The 19,312-nt window shown below is 35.4% G+C and overlaps 1 protein-coding gene across 1 annotated transcript; it reads right to left on the bottom strand.

Annotated features, from left to right (window-relative positions):
• Window positions 1-1,514: 1,514 nt before the first annotated feature.
• Window positions 1,515-8,415, bottom strand: LOC125204442. Its single transcript, XM_048103105.1, has 4 exons — window positions 8,353-8,415; window positions 2,361-2,542; window positions 2,129-2,220; window positions 1,515-1,646 (listed from the first exon to the last, which is right to left on the bottom strand). The coding sequence occupies exons 1-4, from the start codon at window positions 8,376-8,378 to the stop codon at window positions 1,641-1,643; spliced, it is 306 nt and encodes a 101-aa protein (XP_047959062.1). The 5' UTR covers window positions 8,379-8,415; the 3' UTR covers window positions 1,515-1,640.
• Between the last annotated feature and the right edge of the window lie 10,897 nt (window positions 8,416-19,312).

Genomic DNA, 19,312 nt, shown 5'->3' with positions numbered 1-19,312 from the left:
TATCTTAGGATGCATGCCTTCTAGAACATTGTTCGACCTCCAATTGGCAATTAAATTTGGCGTCCCACTTCTATGAAGGCATTAATATACTTTGTTGCAATTTGCAAAGAGGATGGACCAAAAAGAAAAGAATTTCTAATTTTAAGGGACAAACAAAATATAAAGAAACGCATAATATATACTCCTGCAGTAGAGATACGATCTTGCACATGCACCCCCTATAGAAACTATATAAGTATAATGTGACATGAAATCCACACACGATTCTCTTCCTTATACACAGTTGGATCACCATCGAATGATTTGAATCAAATTCCTTGAGTAAATCGCGCACCCTTAATCACGTAGCATATTCAGTCCACTCTCGTACTCATGACCAGACATACTACAAGATGCCAATGCCAATGTGTTGTTTTGCTTTAGCTCTTTTGTGTGTTTTGTGTTTGTAATAGAGCCATTGGTTGCTCTATTGAACCTTTGTACACTGTCCTCAATAGTTTATGCGTTTTCTTTTATATAAAAAAATATTTTAATTTGTTGAGGACCACAAACAACAATGGACCCCAAAAGACGACATCTTCACCCCAGTGGAATAATAGCAGTTATGAGATGAGGGACTAAATTTTGGACTTTAGACAGATTTCAAATTGAGTCTTCAATATAAAAAATACACTGACTTATTATTCTAGTAGTAAGAAATAAACAGCCCACTATGAACTAGGATGAACTTGAAGATTGAAGAACTTAAAGCACTCAAAGTTGTTATAGAAAAATTACGAAAAATATTATGTATCCTGATATTATATGCTGCAATTTTTCGTCAATGAGAAGTAACAAACTTGTGTAAAGTTCGTGATATTATATGTCAATTTTAGCATTAATAGGAAAATCTCAACTATTTTAGAGTTTCATGATATCAGGGACCAATATCTTTTTTTTAATTAGGTCATAAAATTTTAGTCTAGTTTTAAAATTGAAATCAATCTTCTATCAAAATAATCTTATTGGGGTTCGGGAAGTAGAATTTTTATTGGAGCAATAAATCTATACCACTTAAAAGTGGCAGTTTGTTGAAATTACTATGCTACCCTTTTAGGCGGGAAAACAAGCACCTTGTGTGTATTTTTATTTTATTTTAGTATTCTTGCTATATCTTTGTCACTAGTATATTAAAGTTGTTTAGACAACAAGTTTTATCTCCATGTGAAACTGTGAAAATGATATCAAGAAAAATCTATTTTCCCAATGCTCGATTGGAGTGAAATTTCTACAATCTATTTCCCAGGTGAGCAAGGAAATATAATCACATTTTTAGTATTATTATTCTGCAACTAAGAAATAATGATTTTGAATCTATTTCATTATTTTGATAGGTATCTTTATTTCAAAGATCATATCTCATGCAATTGAAATCCTTATTGAACTAATATCACCATTTTCTGTAAATTAAAATGCAAAGTTAAAGGGAAGAGAATTAGATCACAAATTATAAAATGAAAAATAGGACAGAGAGAGAGAAATCGATAGACACATTCATGGGGTGAGAGAGAGAGAGAGAGAGTGTGGAGACAACCTAATAAATACACCAATCTTTCTTGCTAAGCAATTTTCCGAAGTCATAAATCTGTTTCCAATGCAATTTATCCCTGAAAAAGGTAAATAATCTGTTAGTATTCATGTATATATATTTTTAAGAAATTCGCATCTGTAAATATATGCAGAATCAGTTCAATAAATAATGGAAATTACTAATTAAAGCTGTAACATACCATATCTGCAAATAAGATTTGATTGTATTTCTGAGATATATACATACACAAGTTTTGAATAACTAAATAAAAGAAGTTTGCTTGATTTATGGTTTTAAAGCAATTGGGATAAATGATATGTATCTTGTCCTGTTATTGATGTTGTATATCTCTAATGGTGATAAGTGCAATCAGTATACTGACCTATTTATCTTATAATCATATACAAAAAGTGTATGGACATAGTTAGATATATTGTGGTGTAAACTTTGATGGGAAAACATATTAATCAGAGAGAGAGTTGGAATTCGAAAATGATATTAGAACTAAACTGAAGTTTAGAAGGGCATGACATAAAATCCTGGAAATTTATTTTTTACCTTAGAAGTAAGTTTTTCTTGAATGTACTTATAACAGTTGCTGGTTTTTGCTTTATGTATGGATTCGTTTTCTTCCTTAATGAATTCATAACCTGTTCATAAAAATGGAGATAGTTAGGTGTATTGTAGTGATATCAGAAGTGGAGTTAATGATTGGTAATCTGTAATAGAAAGGGTACTAAGATACTTATTGGAATGTATCTAAACTAATATTGTTTAGGAAATTTGATACCTTTTGATATGCATATTTTTGGCCTTCTTCTTCTGTATATAGACTTGAAGAGGTTGTTATGGAAGGATCTATTTTCAGAACTTTTGCAGCCTCTTTGTAGGTAGCAGGCTCTATCAAGCTTTTTGTCTCTTTCCTTTTCCTTTGGAGAATGTGGCTGGCGGCTGCTTTCTAGGGTTGCATTCCTGTAAAAATTGATTAGTTTAAATGGAGGAAATATGATATGAAGCGAAAGGGTGACAACCAGGGAAAGCCCTTGATCGTGTATCAAAGGACGAAGAAGCGTGAGGATCGGGATTGAGTCTACATTCGTGGGCTGTGTAATTAGTGTAAATATTGTAAATAGTGTGTATCTTGTAAATAGAAGTGTGTATCTTGTAAATAGAATAAAGGGCGGTTATGATGCGCCTGTTGGGGGGGGAGGTCAGTTATTATTATTATTATTTCCCTATTAATAGTTTAGGAGATAATTATTGAAGGGAACACAGATTGTATCAAAGGGAAGCCTGGGGGCTTGGGCGGCACTGCCGATTGAATAAAAGAAATTCTACATTTGTTTTCTCTTCAATTCTGTTGTGTTCTTAACAATTGGTCCGACCTGCCGGATCCCGTCCTCACGTGAAGATGACGAGATCGCAAACGGAAAGGATGGAAGCGCTGGAAAAAGAGCAGCAAGAGATTCGAGAGGATCAGAGAGCGATGAAAGAAAGTTTGGAGATAATTACTGCTACCCTCACCGAATTATCGGTCGCCATCAAAACTAAGTCGGAATCTCACTCCGACGGAGGAGGGTCCAACAACGACGACGGTAATAAATCAGAGGAAGGTAGCGACACGGGCGAGAACCCCAACCAGGGAAAGAACAAAGGGGCTCTGCAACTGCCGTCGTTCGACGGAACGGGCCCCATTGGTTGGCTAGCCCGTGCCAACCAACAGTTCGAGATAGCCGGAACTGCGACGGAATCCCGAGTGGCAGCGACGGTGGTGGCAATGGAGGGACCGGCTTTGTATTGGATGACTTGGCTGCATTCTCGTAAGCCCTCCCTCACATGGAAGGGATTTTCGGAAGCATTGGTATCTCGGTTCGATACTCGTTTCCAAGGGGACGCATTTGAGAGATTGGCTGATATTAAACAAACTAAGGGAGTCGAGGATTACGTCAATTTATTTTTTCAACTCTCAAGTCAAGTACCGGGCTTAACCGATGCTCATTATCTCGGCTACTTCATGAAGGGTCTTAAGGATCCAATACGAGGATTTCTACACCTATTCAGGCCGACTGAACTGGAATCGGCGATGGAATTAGCACGTGATGTAGAAGATAATTTGGCTATCCAGGGAGGAGGACGTACAAATATGAATTGGAATAATTCAACGCCAAGGGGAAGCGGCTGGAGTCGAAGCGGAACAATGGCTTGGACTGGCTCGGTAGGGGGGCCAAGTCAGAATTTCACTAGTAGTAACTCACGTCCGGGTGAGAAATCTTTTATGTCAAGGGCCAGTGAAGCGATGCAGCCTCCACAACGGCCTCGTTTTACGAGGATCTCTTCGCAAGAATTGGCGGAATTAAAGGCTAAAGGATTGTGCTTCCGGTGTCGAAAGCCTTATTCTCCGGGGCATGAGTGTCGCCTCAAACAGTTGCGAGTTATGATCGCCGAAGGAGAGAAGGTGGACCTGCAGCAGTATGAATTTTATCAGCCAACGGGACTCGAGGAGATGAACGAGGAGCATGAAGAGTCTGGCGAATGAGACGTTGAATTGCCATTATATTCAATGGCGGGCATTGATACCGCTCGGACTATGCGCCTGCATGCAAGGTTGGGAGAACACACTATCATAGTTCTTATAGATAGCGGAGCAAGCCACAATTTTATATCGAGGGCGCTCGTGGACCGGCTGCAACTACAGCCCGATCGAGAGGAGCGATTCGGCGTTCTCTTGGGAAACGGTTTACGCCAAGAAGCGGAGGGTGCATGCCGGAAAATTGAGATAACATTGGCAGGATGTCAGTTCCTATTAGATTTTTTTGTGTTTCCGCTGGGTGGTGTAGATATGATCTTGGGTATGACATGGCTTTCGACCTTGGGAGAAGTGAAGCACTACTACGACAAAATGTTAATGAAGTTCGAAAAGGGCGGTCGTTGCATCGAGCTGCGGGGCGATCCTCAATTGTGCCGGGGACCTATCGGGTTGAAATCATTAATCAACTCTCGCGATGCACAAGTGTGGGCAATAGTACTAGAAGAAAAGGGCGACGCTGAGATACACGAGCAAGAAGGGGTACAAGAAGTGCTGCAACAATTTCACGAAGTATTTGGGGACCCGAAATCCTTACCACCTGAGCGAGTGACAGACCATCGCATTACCTTGGAAGATGGTACTCGACCAGTTTCTGTGCGACCATATCGTTATGGGCATCACCAGAAGGACGAGATTGAACGATTGGTGAAGGACATGTTATTGGCAGGGATTATAAGACCGAGTTCTAGCGCCTTCTCAAGCCCAGAATTGTTGGTTAAAAAGAAAGATGGGAGTTGGCGATTCTGTGTCGATTATCGAGAATTAAATAAGGTGACGGTACCGGATAAATACCCCATTCCGGTGATTCAAGAGATGCTCGATGAGCTGGCTGGGGCGGTCGTTTTCTCCAAAATTGACCTTCGATCCGGATATCACCAAATCCGAGTGGCAGCCGCGGACGTACCCAAAACTGCATTCCGAACTCACGGTGGTCACTATGAATTCTTGGTCATGCCTTTCGGCCTCACGAATGCACCGGCGACTTTCCAATCCACTATGAATGACATGTTCAGGCCCTATTTGTGGAAGTTTGTGTTAGTATTCTTCGACGACATACTCGTCTACAGCCGTTCGTGGGAGCAGCATCGAGTGCACTTGGAAACAGTGCTTCGGATTTTACAAGAAAATCAATTTTTGGCAAATCACAAGAAGTGTACATTTGGTTGTCGGCAAGTTGAATACTTGGGTCACATAATTTCGAAGGATGGAGTAGCAATGGATCCGGATAAAATTAAGGCTGTGCTAGAGTGGCCGAGACCTTCGAGTATACGCGAGGTACGTGGATTCTTGGGTTTGACTGGGTACTACCGCCGTTTTGTCCGGGAGTATGGCTTGATTGCGAGGCCATTAACGATGTTATTAAAGAAAGACGCTCCCAAAGGCTTTGAGTGGATTGCTAAAGCGGAAGAGGCCTTCTGTCACTTGAAGAGGGCTCTTACGGAGGCACCGGTGCTGGCATTGCCCCAATTTGATCGACCCTTTGTTATCGAATGCGATGCTTCCGGAACGGGCATAGGGGCAGTACTAATGCAGGAGCGTCGACCGATTGCCTATTTCAGCAAATCTTTGGCTGATCGTACCTTGACAAAATCAGCGTATGAACGGGAAATGATGGGCCTCGCTTTAGCCGTTCAACATTGGCGACCTTATCTACTGGGAAGGAAGTTTGTGGTGCGAACCGATCACCGGAGCTTGAAGCATTTGCTATATCAAAAGATTGTTACTCCCGCGCAGCAAGTTTGGATTGCTAAGTTGATGGGTTATGACTTTGATATTGAGTATAAAACCGGAATTTCTAATGCTGCGGCAGACGCTCTCTCACGACGGGACGGTGATGCCGAGTTGTCAGCGTTAAGTAAGGCGGAGTGGCTGGGCTTCGAGGGGATCGAGAGCGAGCAACGAAGTGACGAGTATCTCAAAGCCATCATCGAATCAATTCAGCGGCAGCCGGACAGTAGGTCGGGTTTTCGGCTTGTGGGAACGAAATTATTCTTTCACGATCGCATCACGCTACCGGCAGCATCGCGATGGATTCCCGAACTTCTTCATGAGTTCCATGATACCCCATCTGGGGGACACGTAGGGGTATTGCGAACATATCGACGGATCGCAGCCAACGTTTATTGGAAAGGTATGTTCCGTACTGTTAAAGAATATGTTGCTAAATGTTTGATTTTTCAAAAGATGAAATACGAGGCAATGTCGTCGGCCGGGCTACTACAGCCGTTGCCTATTCCGCAACAAGTTTGGGAAGATATTTCTATGGATTTCATCACATGCTTGCCTAAGTCGAAGGGATTTTCTATGATATTGGTGGTGGTTGATAGGCTATCTAAGTATGCTCATTTCTTACCATTAAAGCCTCCGATCACTGCTCGCTCGGTGGCGGAAATCTTCATGAAAGAAGTGGTCCGCTTGCATGGAATTCCCAACTCCATTGTTAGCGATCGTGATTCCATGTTCGTAAGTGCTTTTTGGAGTGAATTATTCGAGCAGTCCGGTACTCGCCTCAAGTTCTCTACAGCCTACCATCCTGAAACGGATGGTCAAACGGAGGTGACGAATCGGGTGTTGGAGACGTACCTCCGTTGTTTCACTAGCGAGCAGCCCAAGCAATGGGTGAGATGGTTGGCATGGGCAGAATTTTGGTACAATACTTCATACCAAACCGCGGCGCGAATGACTCCCTTCGAGGTGGTATACGGTCGCCCGGCTCCAACTCTTCGCCGTTTTCTGCCCGGGGAGTGTAATATACCGCCAGTGGTCGAAACCTTGGCCAGCCGAGATGAAGTTTTGCAACGGCTTCGGGGAAATCTAATGCAGGCGCAGCAGGAGATGAGCATTCAGGCCAACAAGCACCGTCGAGACGTAGAGTTTATGGTTGGTGATAAGGTGTTTCTGAAGGTCCGGCCGTTTCGGCGCACCTCGTTGCAGGATGGTAAGGATCATAAGCTGTCGGCTAAGTTTTATGGGCCTTTCGAAGTTCTTGCTCGGGTGGGGAAAAGAGCATACAAGCTGCATCTTCCGGAAGGCAGCAAGGTACATCCGGTGTTTCATATCTCTCAACTAAAGAAGGTGGTGGGGAATCATGAAGTTACAACTGAATTTCCGGAATCTATAGAATTGCCGGTCTTGCCAATGCTCGAGCCCGAACAAATCTTGGCATTGCGGGTGATTCCAATGGGGGAACGTGAAGTTGAGCAACTATTGGTGAAATAGAAAGGCGAGGGTGAAGATGGTGCTACTTGGATCGACTTGCAACATTTTATGGGGCAATTTCCAGATTTTGACCTTGAGGACAAGGTCGATTCTAAGGGGGATGGAATTGATATGAAGCGAAAGGGTGACAACCAGGGAAAGCCCTTGATCGTGTATCAAAGGAGGAAGAAGCGTGAGGATCGGGATTGAGTCTACATTCGTGGGCTGTGTAATTAGTGTAAATATTGTAAATAGTGTGTATCTTGTAAATAGAAGTGTGTATCTTATAAATAGAATAAAGGGCGGTTATGATGCGCCTGTTGGGGGGGAGGTCGGTTATTATTATTGTTATTATTATTATTATTATTATTATTATTATTATTTCCCTATTAATAGTTTAGGAGATAATTATTGAAGGGGAACACAGATTGTATCAAAGGGAAGCCTGGGGGCTTGGGCGGCACTGCCGATTGAATAAAAGAAATTCTACATTTGTTTTCTCCTCAATTCTGTTGTGTTCTTAACAAAATACCAATCATCAAGGTCATTTATTGGGCAATGCAAATGATTTCTTTTATTGATTCATTCGTTTTCCAAGGCAGAACTCCCACTCATTTATATTATTACTTATCATTAATTCGGGTAATGCATTAACTAATATTGCTAATGCATTTTTAACATTGTTTTATTGTTTTTATACTGATTTAATATATTCTAATATATTATTTGGTATATATTTTAAATGATATATATGAAAGGTTCCCCTAATCATTCGGTTTTTTTGGGAATCTGGTATGGTGTCCATGTGTGCAGTGCATGTTGGTCTCCTTCTTCTATAAATATGGTTACTTACTCAGTTTACAAATCAGTTTGCTAATCTCTCTTAAAAACTTACATCAACTTCCACTCACAGTGATACGCTCCATTTTGGTTGTTCTTTCTTTCTCTCATTCTTTTAAAATCAGTAGGAAGTATGTTAGATATCTTAGTGTCTTACCATTTTCTGAAAGATCCACATGGCATCCCTTTGCTTCTCCCTGATCTCTCTCCTTTTGTATCATTTTTTCTGCACAAGTAAATGGATTCGTTGTTATAAGTTGCTGTGAACGATAAGTGGAATAAGTGTTTATGGTCTTAATGTTTTACCATTTTGCTGATAGATCTTGGCATCTTCTTGCTTTCACAGCTTTCTCTCCTTTTGTTCCACTATTGCTGCAAAAATGAAGATTTATATCGTTATTGGTTGATGTTAATAATAGGTGGACTAAGTGTTTAATCTCTGAGTTTATTACCATTTTGGTCAAATATATTCTTGGCCTTCTTGAACCTTTCACTGAAATCTCTTATTTTGTTGCATTATTTATGTACATGTAAACAATGTATTGTAATTGCTTGCTGTCAAGACCAGTTGATACCTGGATGTTTAATCTCTCTATGTCTTACCGTGCTGCTGAAATCTCATTTTGGCCTCCTATTTCCTTCTCTGATGTCTTGCCTGTAGTTGGGTGGTTTCTGCATTTGTGTAAAGGTTAAGTCATGGAGAAAGATGTTCAAATTTTTCAGTAGACTAAGTGTTTCATTTTCAGTTGTCAAAATGGTGTGATATTATTTTTTACCAGTTTTGTTGAAGATCTTCTTGGCTCACACTTTCTTAAATTCTATACCCTTTGTTACTTCTTTTTGTCTGTACCTCTTTGTATTGTATTTTAATTTTTTGACAAATTATGTTCAGATTTATTGTTTAATAGAAAATCCTTCTAAACAGACTATTGTTTTATTCCATTTTATAGGTCTGTTACCCAAGCAATGGCTCCCTTTATTACATGTTTTAATGTTTTAATAATCTAAGCAAGGCAATAACGAATTCAACTCATTTACAAGCCTCTAAAGTTGTTATAGATGTTGATGTTGAAGAAGTTAAACAGTTTAGAAATAAGTATTATTTTTAAGAAATGGATTTTTAGAATAATACTGTTTTGATATTCTTCATATTTAAATTGATTTATTACTTATGAAATCTGATTTTTCTTGGTTCAGGATAAAAGATGATGTCAGATTTCTTAACCTTGTTCCTGTTAGTCGGACAGATGATTAGAGGGGAATATGATGATCTCCAGTTGAAATCCCTTGAGGATTTGTCTTGCTTAGAGGTATAGCATAATTTTTAGACTTTTAATATCAATATTGTTTCTCTTTTTGAAGTTTAATTGTAAAATTTCAATAGTTTCTTTCTGGATGTGATTTTCAGGAGGGGTCATGTTGGGATTTTGGCAAGATTGAGTCAATTGAGTGCCACTATAATGAATGGTTTTATTTGGCTTGCAAGACATGCATGAAGAAGGTTAGACAAGTGGACAATAAGTATAACTATACTGGATGTCACAAGACCCATTCTTATGCAGTTAAAAGGTTTGACACTCATATTTGAATTTATTGTAATACATATAAATGTATTATTTTCAGCAGTTTGCTTAAACAAGTAATATCAAATCTGTTATCTTTTGTAGGTTCAGATTTATTGTGAATGTTGTTGATCACACCAACAATGCTTCTTTGTTGTTGTGGGATAGGGAAGGGTATCCAATTATTAGGAAGATATGTGGCTGACTTAGTTGGAGATGGTGGTCAGGTTTGTCTTTTTAAATTCTCTAGATTCATAGTCATGCAAATTTAATAGTACTAATGTGGATTCTGTTTTTGCAGGCTTTTCCTATTAATTCCATTCCACGTCAGATTGGAGAAACTGTTGTTGGTCAGCATGTTTTGTTCAAGCTTTGTTGAAAATTCATATTGAGTATTATAGGAGCTATCCATACACTGTCAACAAAGTGTGCACTATACCTGAAGTAGTTAGACAGTATATTCCTAAGGAGTTGGATGAACAGATATTTGAACCTAATGTGAAGTTATCTGATTTTCTTTTTAGAAATGATGTTGCTGAGGTATATATATTATTTATTTTAGATTTTATCTTTATATTTCTTAGTGCAAAAAATGATATTTCATTTTTGTTTTAGGTTTATCAGAAATCACCTGATTTGTCTATTCTTCTGAATGAGAATATGAATGGTTGGTCTGTTGAAGGACCTGAATTTCCTTTTGGAGCTGATGTTGATGAGGTATTTTAATTTAGTTTTTGGGATTTTTCTTTTCTTATTTTCCTGATGTTTGAACTGTTTACTAACTTAATTTTCAAACATTTATAGGTTTCTCAGAATTGCTTTTCTTACCCCTGATCTCTCAACTGCTACTAAAGGGAAAGGGTAGGAATGAGTTGCTGAAGGTTCTGCCGAAAAGATGTCTGAACTTGGAATTTGGACACTGTGATGCCGGTGATGATGTTAATGGTGTTCAACTAAAAAAGAAAGAGAAAGTTGGTGGTGTTAATTAATGGCTTTTGAGGGAAGTCAGTAGTGGAGTTTTTGTGCTTTGCTTACTTATTTTATGTTTTTGGGAAGAATCTGAACAATTTTTTATGTTAAGCTATCATTTTCGATTATTCTAAAGGTTTTTTGATATTTTTCAGTTATTTCCCTCTTATTACATCCTTTGTTGTTTGACTCAGTTATTTCAGTTGAAAAATATGATGCATGTCAGTAGAGGAGTTTCAATTATTAAGTCCTAGACTTAGAATTATTACCATAACATGATGTTGAAAGTTTTTTATGCATTCATATTTACCAAAAACCATGATTTAAGCAAGTATATCATGCAAACTTAATGAAAAGCACTCAGAATTTTGAATAGAAGATTTCTATTCCTATAGCCTATATTACTTTAGAAATTTTTAACTTACCTTTTAAGCTCCTCTAACTTCTTTCCTTGGTTGCATCTCTCTTCATTCAAAAGCTCATGATGTCTTTATTGTTGTCTACCACTTGGCCTACTGAAATCAGAAGATTGTAGATTAGTCTACTATTCAAGGAAAGATCATGGCATATATATACTGTTTATTATTGCAAAAAGATAAAAACATGAAGCTTTTTTTATATTAAAATTATAATATCATATTTTGATATTATCAATTAATTAATTATATATACATATTATTATAATATTATTTCATAAATAAATATAATTATTATATATATATTGATTAGTGTAAACATTGTAGTATTATGTCACAATATACTTACTAGATATATATTCTAAGTAATATACATTCAAATGTTGTTTTGTGTTATATTCATTTATTAAGTTATAGAAAAAAATATATAATAGGGACAAGATGAATTTTGATTTTTAAGCAAATTATTGGAGTGTAAATTAACGAGTCCTTAATTTTTACCAATTATATCCTTCTTTCACTCAATTATTTTTTTATTATTACTCCTATCTTATTAAGTCAATCGATTTTCAATTCAATTTATAATTAGTTTCATGAAATTTAAATAAATTTTATATTTAATTGAATAATTTGATATTCAAATGGTAGATCCATACATAGTTGAAATAATTGGATGTTTTATTGATTTTATATTGAATTGGTAATTTCAATTAACCTTAAATTTGTTTGAAAAAATACAAAATTTAAAAAATTAAATAAAAAACACTATTATTAAGATTATATACTAAAGTATAATATAAATAGAAATAAAGTAGCAGTAGTAAAAAGTTGAGTGGCGAAATACGTCAAAAAAAAGAATGGAACAAGTGAGTTATAAAGAAAGGGTAATATTGTCAACTGAATTAAGCATTAAATGAAACAATTATTTTATTAATATCTAAAAACACCACTATTTACTAAAATGTCATTTATGGCCAGCCACATTATGACCACGTAGACTTACCCTTTCTCTTAACCTTCTTTTTTATCCTATATACATAATTTGTTTACAGAGTTAGAGGTCATCATGGTTTAGAAGTATTTCTATACCTTCTAAATCTTAGATTTTCCATTGAGCTTATTTGTCATATTACTCTATAATCGCTCTCTGTATACCAATATCAAAGGAATATATAATGAAGAAATTGAGAAAATCTGCAATACTCAAGAGTTTGCCATCTAAGGACTTAACACATAGTTCAGGTACTCATCTTATTTCTGGATTTTCTTGCATAGTTGAATCAGAAATTTCCTTTATGTTGAGCTTTTAAACCTTGATCGTCTTGTTCAAAAAAGTTTAAAATTCAGTATTTTCAACAATACCATAGATATAGTTTATGCATAAAATTACATAATAGTACATGTAGAGTCAAGTCATGGTTTTAGATATCTGATCCACTGTATTTCATGAAAATCTAAGTGATAATGTTGGAGTGCTCATCAGTATTGTTCTTCCTTGGTCTAACATATTTTCAGATATTTATAAGCATATTTTTTGCCTTTTCTCAATATAATCCCGTTTTTAACATATGCCATCAACATACATACTGCATTAATATAAACCATGTGTTTAACATAGGAGCATTTGTTTCAGTACAGGTTATGTACTTATTTTCTTATCATCAGAAGTTTAAGGACTCTTCACAAATCTCAACCATTTAAAGATTGATTTTGAGTTCCTGCTGTTAACCATAGCATTTCCTATTGAAAAAAAAGTTTGAAGTCATATTTGGAAGAATAAAATAGATATTGTTCAGGTGGTCCAATTTTTCAAGAAATTTGACTGGCATTTGATTTAGTTCTAAATCTCATTATTATCCCCATTTTGAACTAATGAAAGGTCATATTGGTTTATGTGTAGTTAAACCTTTAAAATGCCAGCTTTATGTTTGACACAAATATGATTTATTTCCATTTTTGAAGCTGTTATGTCTAAATTTTTAACATGCACTCAAAAATCAATTCAGTTATGTGTTTTTTGAATCTGACATACATTTTTCTAATAGGTGTTTGAACTTAATTTCCCAGAAATCCTTTCGATTTTATGCTTAGATTTATTCTATTTTCAGCAATATTTGGCAGATGATTTGTCTGTGAAAGGACTTTAAATACCTTCTGCTGTTTACGCTGTTTTTGATTTTCAACCGTAGTTGTTCCACCGCCTTCAAGCGGTGTCTGGTCGCTTAGTTTTGTTGCCTCATTCCTGCTAGCAGTTTTACCAATTTGTGAGAATCGTTTAGACAAACAAATTTTCTAGGGCTGGGATAGAGTTTTGGATTACCTTTTCGCCTTGATTGTCGTCGATTGTTTCGTGATTTCACCGGAAGCTCCATCGATTCCGTCGCGCTCCTCTCTTATCTTATCTCGATTTTTGAGTTTTCGAAGTCTCTTCGAATAGCAGAATAGTGCAAATCTAATAGTGCTTTAGGCGATCTTTGTGAATATGTGTGTTGCAGCGTTTTAGATTGGCAGGAGGCGGCGTTGTGGTGGTCGAGGGACGGCGGCGACGGGTTTGGGTAGCCTTTTAGAGCATCCGCAGCGGTGGCGTCCGTCTGTCCGTCCGTCCGTGCCGCTGAGCACGAGCTCGTCCGTCTGCCGCTGCGAGCTGTCCGTCCGTGCCAGCGGCACGGCGCTGCTCTTAGCTAAGAGCACGTCCGTGCTGCTGAGCAGCCTTACGTGGCGGCACATGATTGGCCAACGACAATTTCGTTTCTTTTTGTAATTTTTTTAAAAAATTCGAATTTAATTTTAAAAATTATTTTTTAATTATAAAAAAAATATTTTCCCACTTCTCAATAAATTATATCCATTTTCTACACACTTTTAATTTATTTTTCAATTTTTCTCCCAAAATTCACTTTTTAATTATGTATTTTTATTTTTTAGAATTTTAATTATGTATTTTTTATTTTTTAGGATTTAATTATGTAATTTTTATATTTTAATATATTTTTATATTGTAGAAATATTTTTAGTAATTGAAGTATTTAAATTAAATAATAGAATAGTGGGACCCTTGAGCTTGTCCTTGCGGAAGAGCACGGATGTGGGTGTTGTGCTCTTGCCTAAGGATAAGGAGTAAAAGTGGATCCGGACTCACCTCCATGCTCTTATTTAAGAGCACGGATGGGGATGCTCTTAGGGTTCCGAATGGAGATAGGGTATTTTTTTTATTTCATACTTTAATTTTTAGAGTAAAGGCCAAAATTGGTCCTGAACATATGACCATTTTACATTTTTGGACCTAAACATTATCTTTTGGATTTTTTGGTCATGCACATATGAAAATTTGATCATTTTGGTCCTCCGTTAATATTTACGTTAAAAACTAACGGTCAACATGTTTAATCCCTATTTTGACCAAATTAAACTTTTAATTCTGATTTTTTACTCCCTAATTAATTCTTTAATTATTTTTATAAATATTCTCCATAGCATTTAGTTCAAAACAAAACAGAGCAAGATAAAGGGATTCTTGATGAATTTCCCACTTACATAAACCAATAACCGGTGGCAGATTTGCTAGCTTTGCATAACTTATCCCCTGTATTTCCCAAGAACAAATCCCTAATCAAAATTCTATAAATTGAAATCAAGAAAACTCAAATTTGCATGAAAAAAAAAAATCGATCTTTGACGAGAATATTCAATTTTTGTGAAGAAATTGAATTCTTAAAATTAGGGCACCTGGGAAATGGCGAGCTGGCAGTGGTGACGCCGGAAACGACGTCGGATTTGAAGAGCTGGAAGGTGTAATTGGGGGCCCAATAGAAAATTGGGAAGAAGAATTCCAGCGCCAAAATCAGTTTCTGAAACCACGACTGATCCTTGAACTTGTGGAGCGGGTCGTCGGGGAAGGATATCTCGGAGAGGTGGTGGCGGAGCTTCTGAGAGGTAGTTCTCGGCGGCGGTGGTTGTTCGACCTGGCGGTGATCGACCTGGCGTCGCCGGAGTCGCGGCCGGAGGCGTCGAAGAAGCTGGAGTAGATCTGGGGTGGTGATGATGGGTTTAGAATATTTACAAAAACAATTAAGGAATTAATTAGGGAGTAAAAAATCAGAAATTAAAGTTTCATTTGGTCAAAATAGGATTAAACCTGTTGACCGTTAGTTTTTAACGGAAATGTTGAAGGAGGACCAAAATGACCAAATTTTCATATGTGTAGGACCAAAAAAATCCAAAAGATAATGTTTATGACCAAAAACGTAAAATTGTCATATGTTCAGAACCAATTTTGACTTTTACTCTAATTTTCAATATGTTTGTATATGTGCATGGGGAATGATGTTAACTACAACTAATTTAAGGCCAAAGGATTTTAGAAAACGTGTGATCTACAATTTGTCACTTGTAATTTTCATTTTTATTAATAAAATTAAAAAAGATAAAAAAAACTCCAAATTAGGGTTTTGGATGAAAATGTCAATATAGTGTTTCGAAAATATCAACACAATGCTTTAAGAATGTGAACGCAATGCCTTAAGAATGTTAACCCATTGCTTATATTGACATTCTACATGTATTATATTGACATATTTTGTATAGTATGTTGACATTTCTGCTTGTACGAAAAAATTAAACATTTTCGAAAGAAATTTCAAATTTTGACGTTGGAACATATGCATGTAGGATATCGTTGGAATCCTTATGAAATTATCTTTAATTTGATATATGTTATATGAATTTAAAGTTTTGGGATTTCTTTTAAAAGTTAGTTATAACTAAACATGTAGTTAATTGACATTAATATCCCTATTGATATTTTTTGGAATTAATCCTATGGTCTTATTGACGTTTTTCGTTGATCGTATTGACATTTAGGGATTAATGATCTAAGCCTTTAATTTGAATATCCAACGGCTATTATTTAGTTGTAGTTAGCAATTAAGTTATAAGTTATCAATATAACTAGGGATGTCAATTGGGCTAACCCGCTCGGGTTCGGGCCAACCCGCTCGGGTTGTCGGGCTATTTGGGTGCGGGTTATTCGAGTTGTGAATTTTTCGGGCTATAAATTTTCGGTCCTAACCCTTAATCTTCGGGTTTCGAGCTAACCCACGGGCTATTCGGGCCAAAAGTGATCTTATATGTTACTTTCTATACAATCCAATATTCTAACTTATAAAAAAAATTACAGATTATCACAAATAGTAAAGTATTATCAAAGTGATCAAGAGAAATAAAATAATAACAATTGAAAATTGAAACAAAATACATAAACATATCGTTAATTAGTAGAACACGTGAGTCTGACTATAATTAAATGGAAATCATGCATTTAAAAGGAGTTGAATGACATTCTTCTACATCAATAACTTTTGAAGCTTCGACCGGATCATTCTCTTCGAGAGGAAAGACGTAATGCGACATTTAATATGAGTAAATATTACAAACATCTATATTCCATATGACCCTAACTTTCAATTTGAGAGAGAATACATAATTAACATATATAGTTCATATCAATGTTGCTTTTAATATTGTAATTACCATATATACTTCATATCAACGTTGTTTTTAATATTGTAATTACCATATATACTTCATATAAATATATAACCAAAAATTTTAATTATATTTTTATTTTAAATGCTCAACCCATGGGCTAACCCGCAACCCACTCGGGACAGCCCGCATAACCCGCTGACCCGAACGGGTCAGCCCGTGCAGCCCTATTCTATACCTGGGTTGCAATTTTCCGGCCCTAACCCTGTGATTTTACCAGATTATTTAAGTCGACCCGCGGATTTCGAGCTAGATTGACATCCCTAAATATAACACTCCTCGTATTGCATTGTATCTATAATCAGAATACGATTAGGGTCAGACTCATTAGTAAGTTGATTTAATCTTTTATAATTTTAAAATCCTAATGTAGTGGTATTAATTGTAGCAAAAACGGTTTGGGCCATTTTTTTGTTGTTTTTGGGCTCTTTTGAATTTAACAATTGGGCCATCTTTTAATCTATTTGGGCTATTTTATTTGACATTTTAATATATTCTTATTTGGGCTGTTTGGAACACATTGTTTGGGCTGTAGTCTTATACTCCCTCCGTCCAAAAAAAATAGAATATATTTACCATTTTTTGTCGTCCACAAAAATAGAGCACAATCATTTATGGAAAGTTTTCAACAAATAATAACCCTACACATCATTCCACTAACACTACTTCTAACTTACTTTTCTCCTTCTCTCTTACTTTTTTCCCTTTTCTCTTACTTACCAATTCTACATTAAAATCCGTGCTCTACACCAATTGCTCTATTTTTTGTGGACAAAGGGAGTATATATTAGTTGCCTTATTTTTTGCGTGGAATGTTTTTATTTAGGATTTAAAATCAGATCATCGTCCTGATATTGTATGTAGGATTTTTAAAGTTAAGTTGTATGGTTTTATAAGAGATATTAAAACCAAAAAAATCTTTGAGTTGTGAAAGTAGGTTTGATAACATTCATTGATAATTTTTTTTATGATTTTTAAGTTTATTTAAAAAATTGATAAATGTTTTGTTTAAACTTTTTGCAGTGGTGTATACTGCTGTGTTTAAGAAGCGTGGATTGCCTCATTCCCATATTTTGCTTTTCTTAAGCAATGAGGATAAACAACCTCGGCTCCAACATATTGAGAGATTATTTCTGCTGAGATTCCTGATCCAGTAAATGATCTTGGCTATTATGAGAATTTAAGGAGTACATGGTGCATGGACCATGTGGTGTTGTTCGAAAATCTTCTTCTTGCATGCATAATGGAAGATGTTCAAAATACTTTCCAAAAAAATTTGTTCATGCCACGGTGTTCGATGATGAGGGTCATCAATTAAGTAATTAAATTTATATATTAATTAATTTGTCTTCAATTTGATTTATTCTACTACTAGATAAGATAATTTTATTTATAACTTTGAGTTCTATTTTTTTTTATAATTTTCAAAATATTTTCATGTACTATTGAATTTAATTTTGATGAAATGGATTTTAATTGTGATTTTATTTTATTCGTTTTATCATGTCTACTTAATTCTAAAAAAATATATTTTTAGTTATAAACAATTATGTTGCAATTTCAAAACTTATGAACTACTGGTTTGTTATTGGTTTTCTTATTTTTTGTTTGCATTTATGAATACTTATGTTTTGTTAATCGAAACTGGTGAACTATTTATACATTCAAATAGTTTGTTTTATTTTCTTTTGTAAATAGTAGTATTACATTTTTCTTTATTTGTATTTCTTATTCTATTTCATCCACACATCTTCTCCTTTGTTATTTCTTTTATTTTATACTACTGCACTCATATCAATTATTAAAATAGTACTCTCTCCGTTTCATAGTAGTGGAGTCATTTTATCATTTTGATTCGTTCCATAATAATAGAATCATTTCCTTTTTTTTAGTAAAGTCAACATATTCTTCTCACTCATTGTATTCTCTATTACTTTATTCTCCTTTCATCTTTCTACCTTTTTCATCTCTTACTTTATTCTTCACTTACTTAACCCACTTGACACAATTTTTCTTAGATTGCGTGCCAAAAAGTAACGCCTCCATTACTATGGAACGGAGGGAGTATACAATCATCTGCTAAAATATGAAATGTTTCATTGATAGTGAGTTAAGAGAAGTACAAATATCTTTATGTTGTTGTTTTTAATATTTTAATTATTTATAATAGTACAAATACTTATTTTAATTAGTTCTTATCTCTAATTATATTTTTATACTTATATACTCTATATTCTTTATTTTATTACCTTTTCTTTTTCTATTCTGTAGTTATTTTTACTACTAATTTTTTATTTTAACTAACTCATACTCTTTTATTTTTATTTACACATAATTTAAAAATTTTATGTTCCATGTATAGCACCACTAGTTAGTGAAAAAGTAGAACATTTACAGGTGATGAATTATGTTTTTGTAGGATATTAAATGTATATTTTAAAGCTACATAAAAATTCAATTAAATAGGAACTAATTTTGTGGCAGGGAATGCTTTATAAAAGATAATTATAGACTTATGGATTCATTCAAAATGTAGATTGAATTGCTAACTACCAAAGGGCCTACTCATAATTATATGACAACAACACATGCCCTTGACTTGTCTATAAATACAGAGTAAGTAGCA

This window comes from Salvia hispanica, chromosome 2 (genome assembly GCF_023119035.1).
Source record: "Salvia hispanica cultivar TCC Black 2014 chromosome 2, UniMelb_Shisp_WGS_1.0, whole genome shotgun sequence".
NCBI classification, from domain to species: Eukaryota; Viridiplantae; Streptophyta; class Magnoliopsida; order Lamiales; family Lamiaceae; genus Salvia; species Salvia hispanica.
The sequence above is the reverse complement of the archived record's forward strand: the minus strand, read 5'-3'. Positions and strand labels throughout refer to the sequence as shown.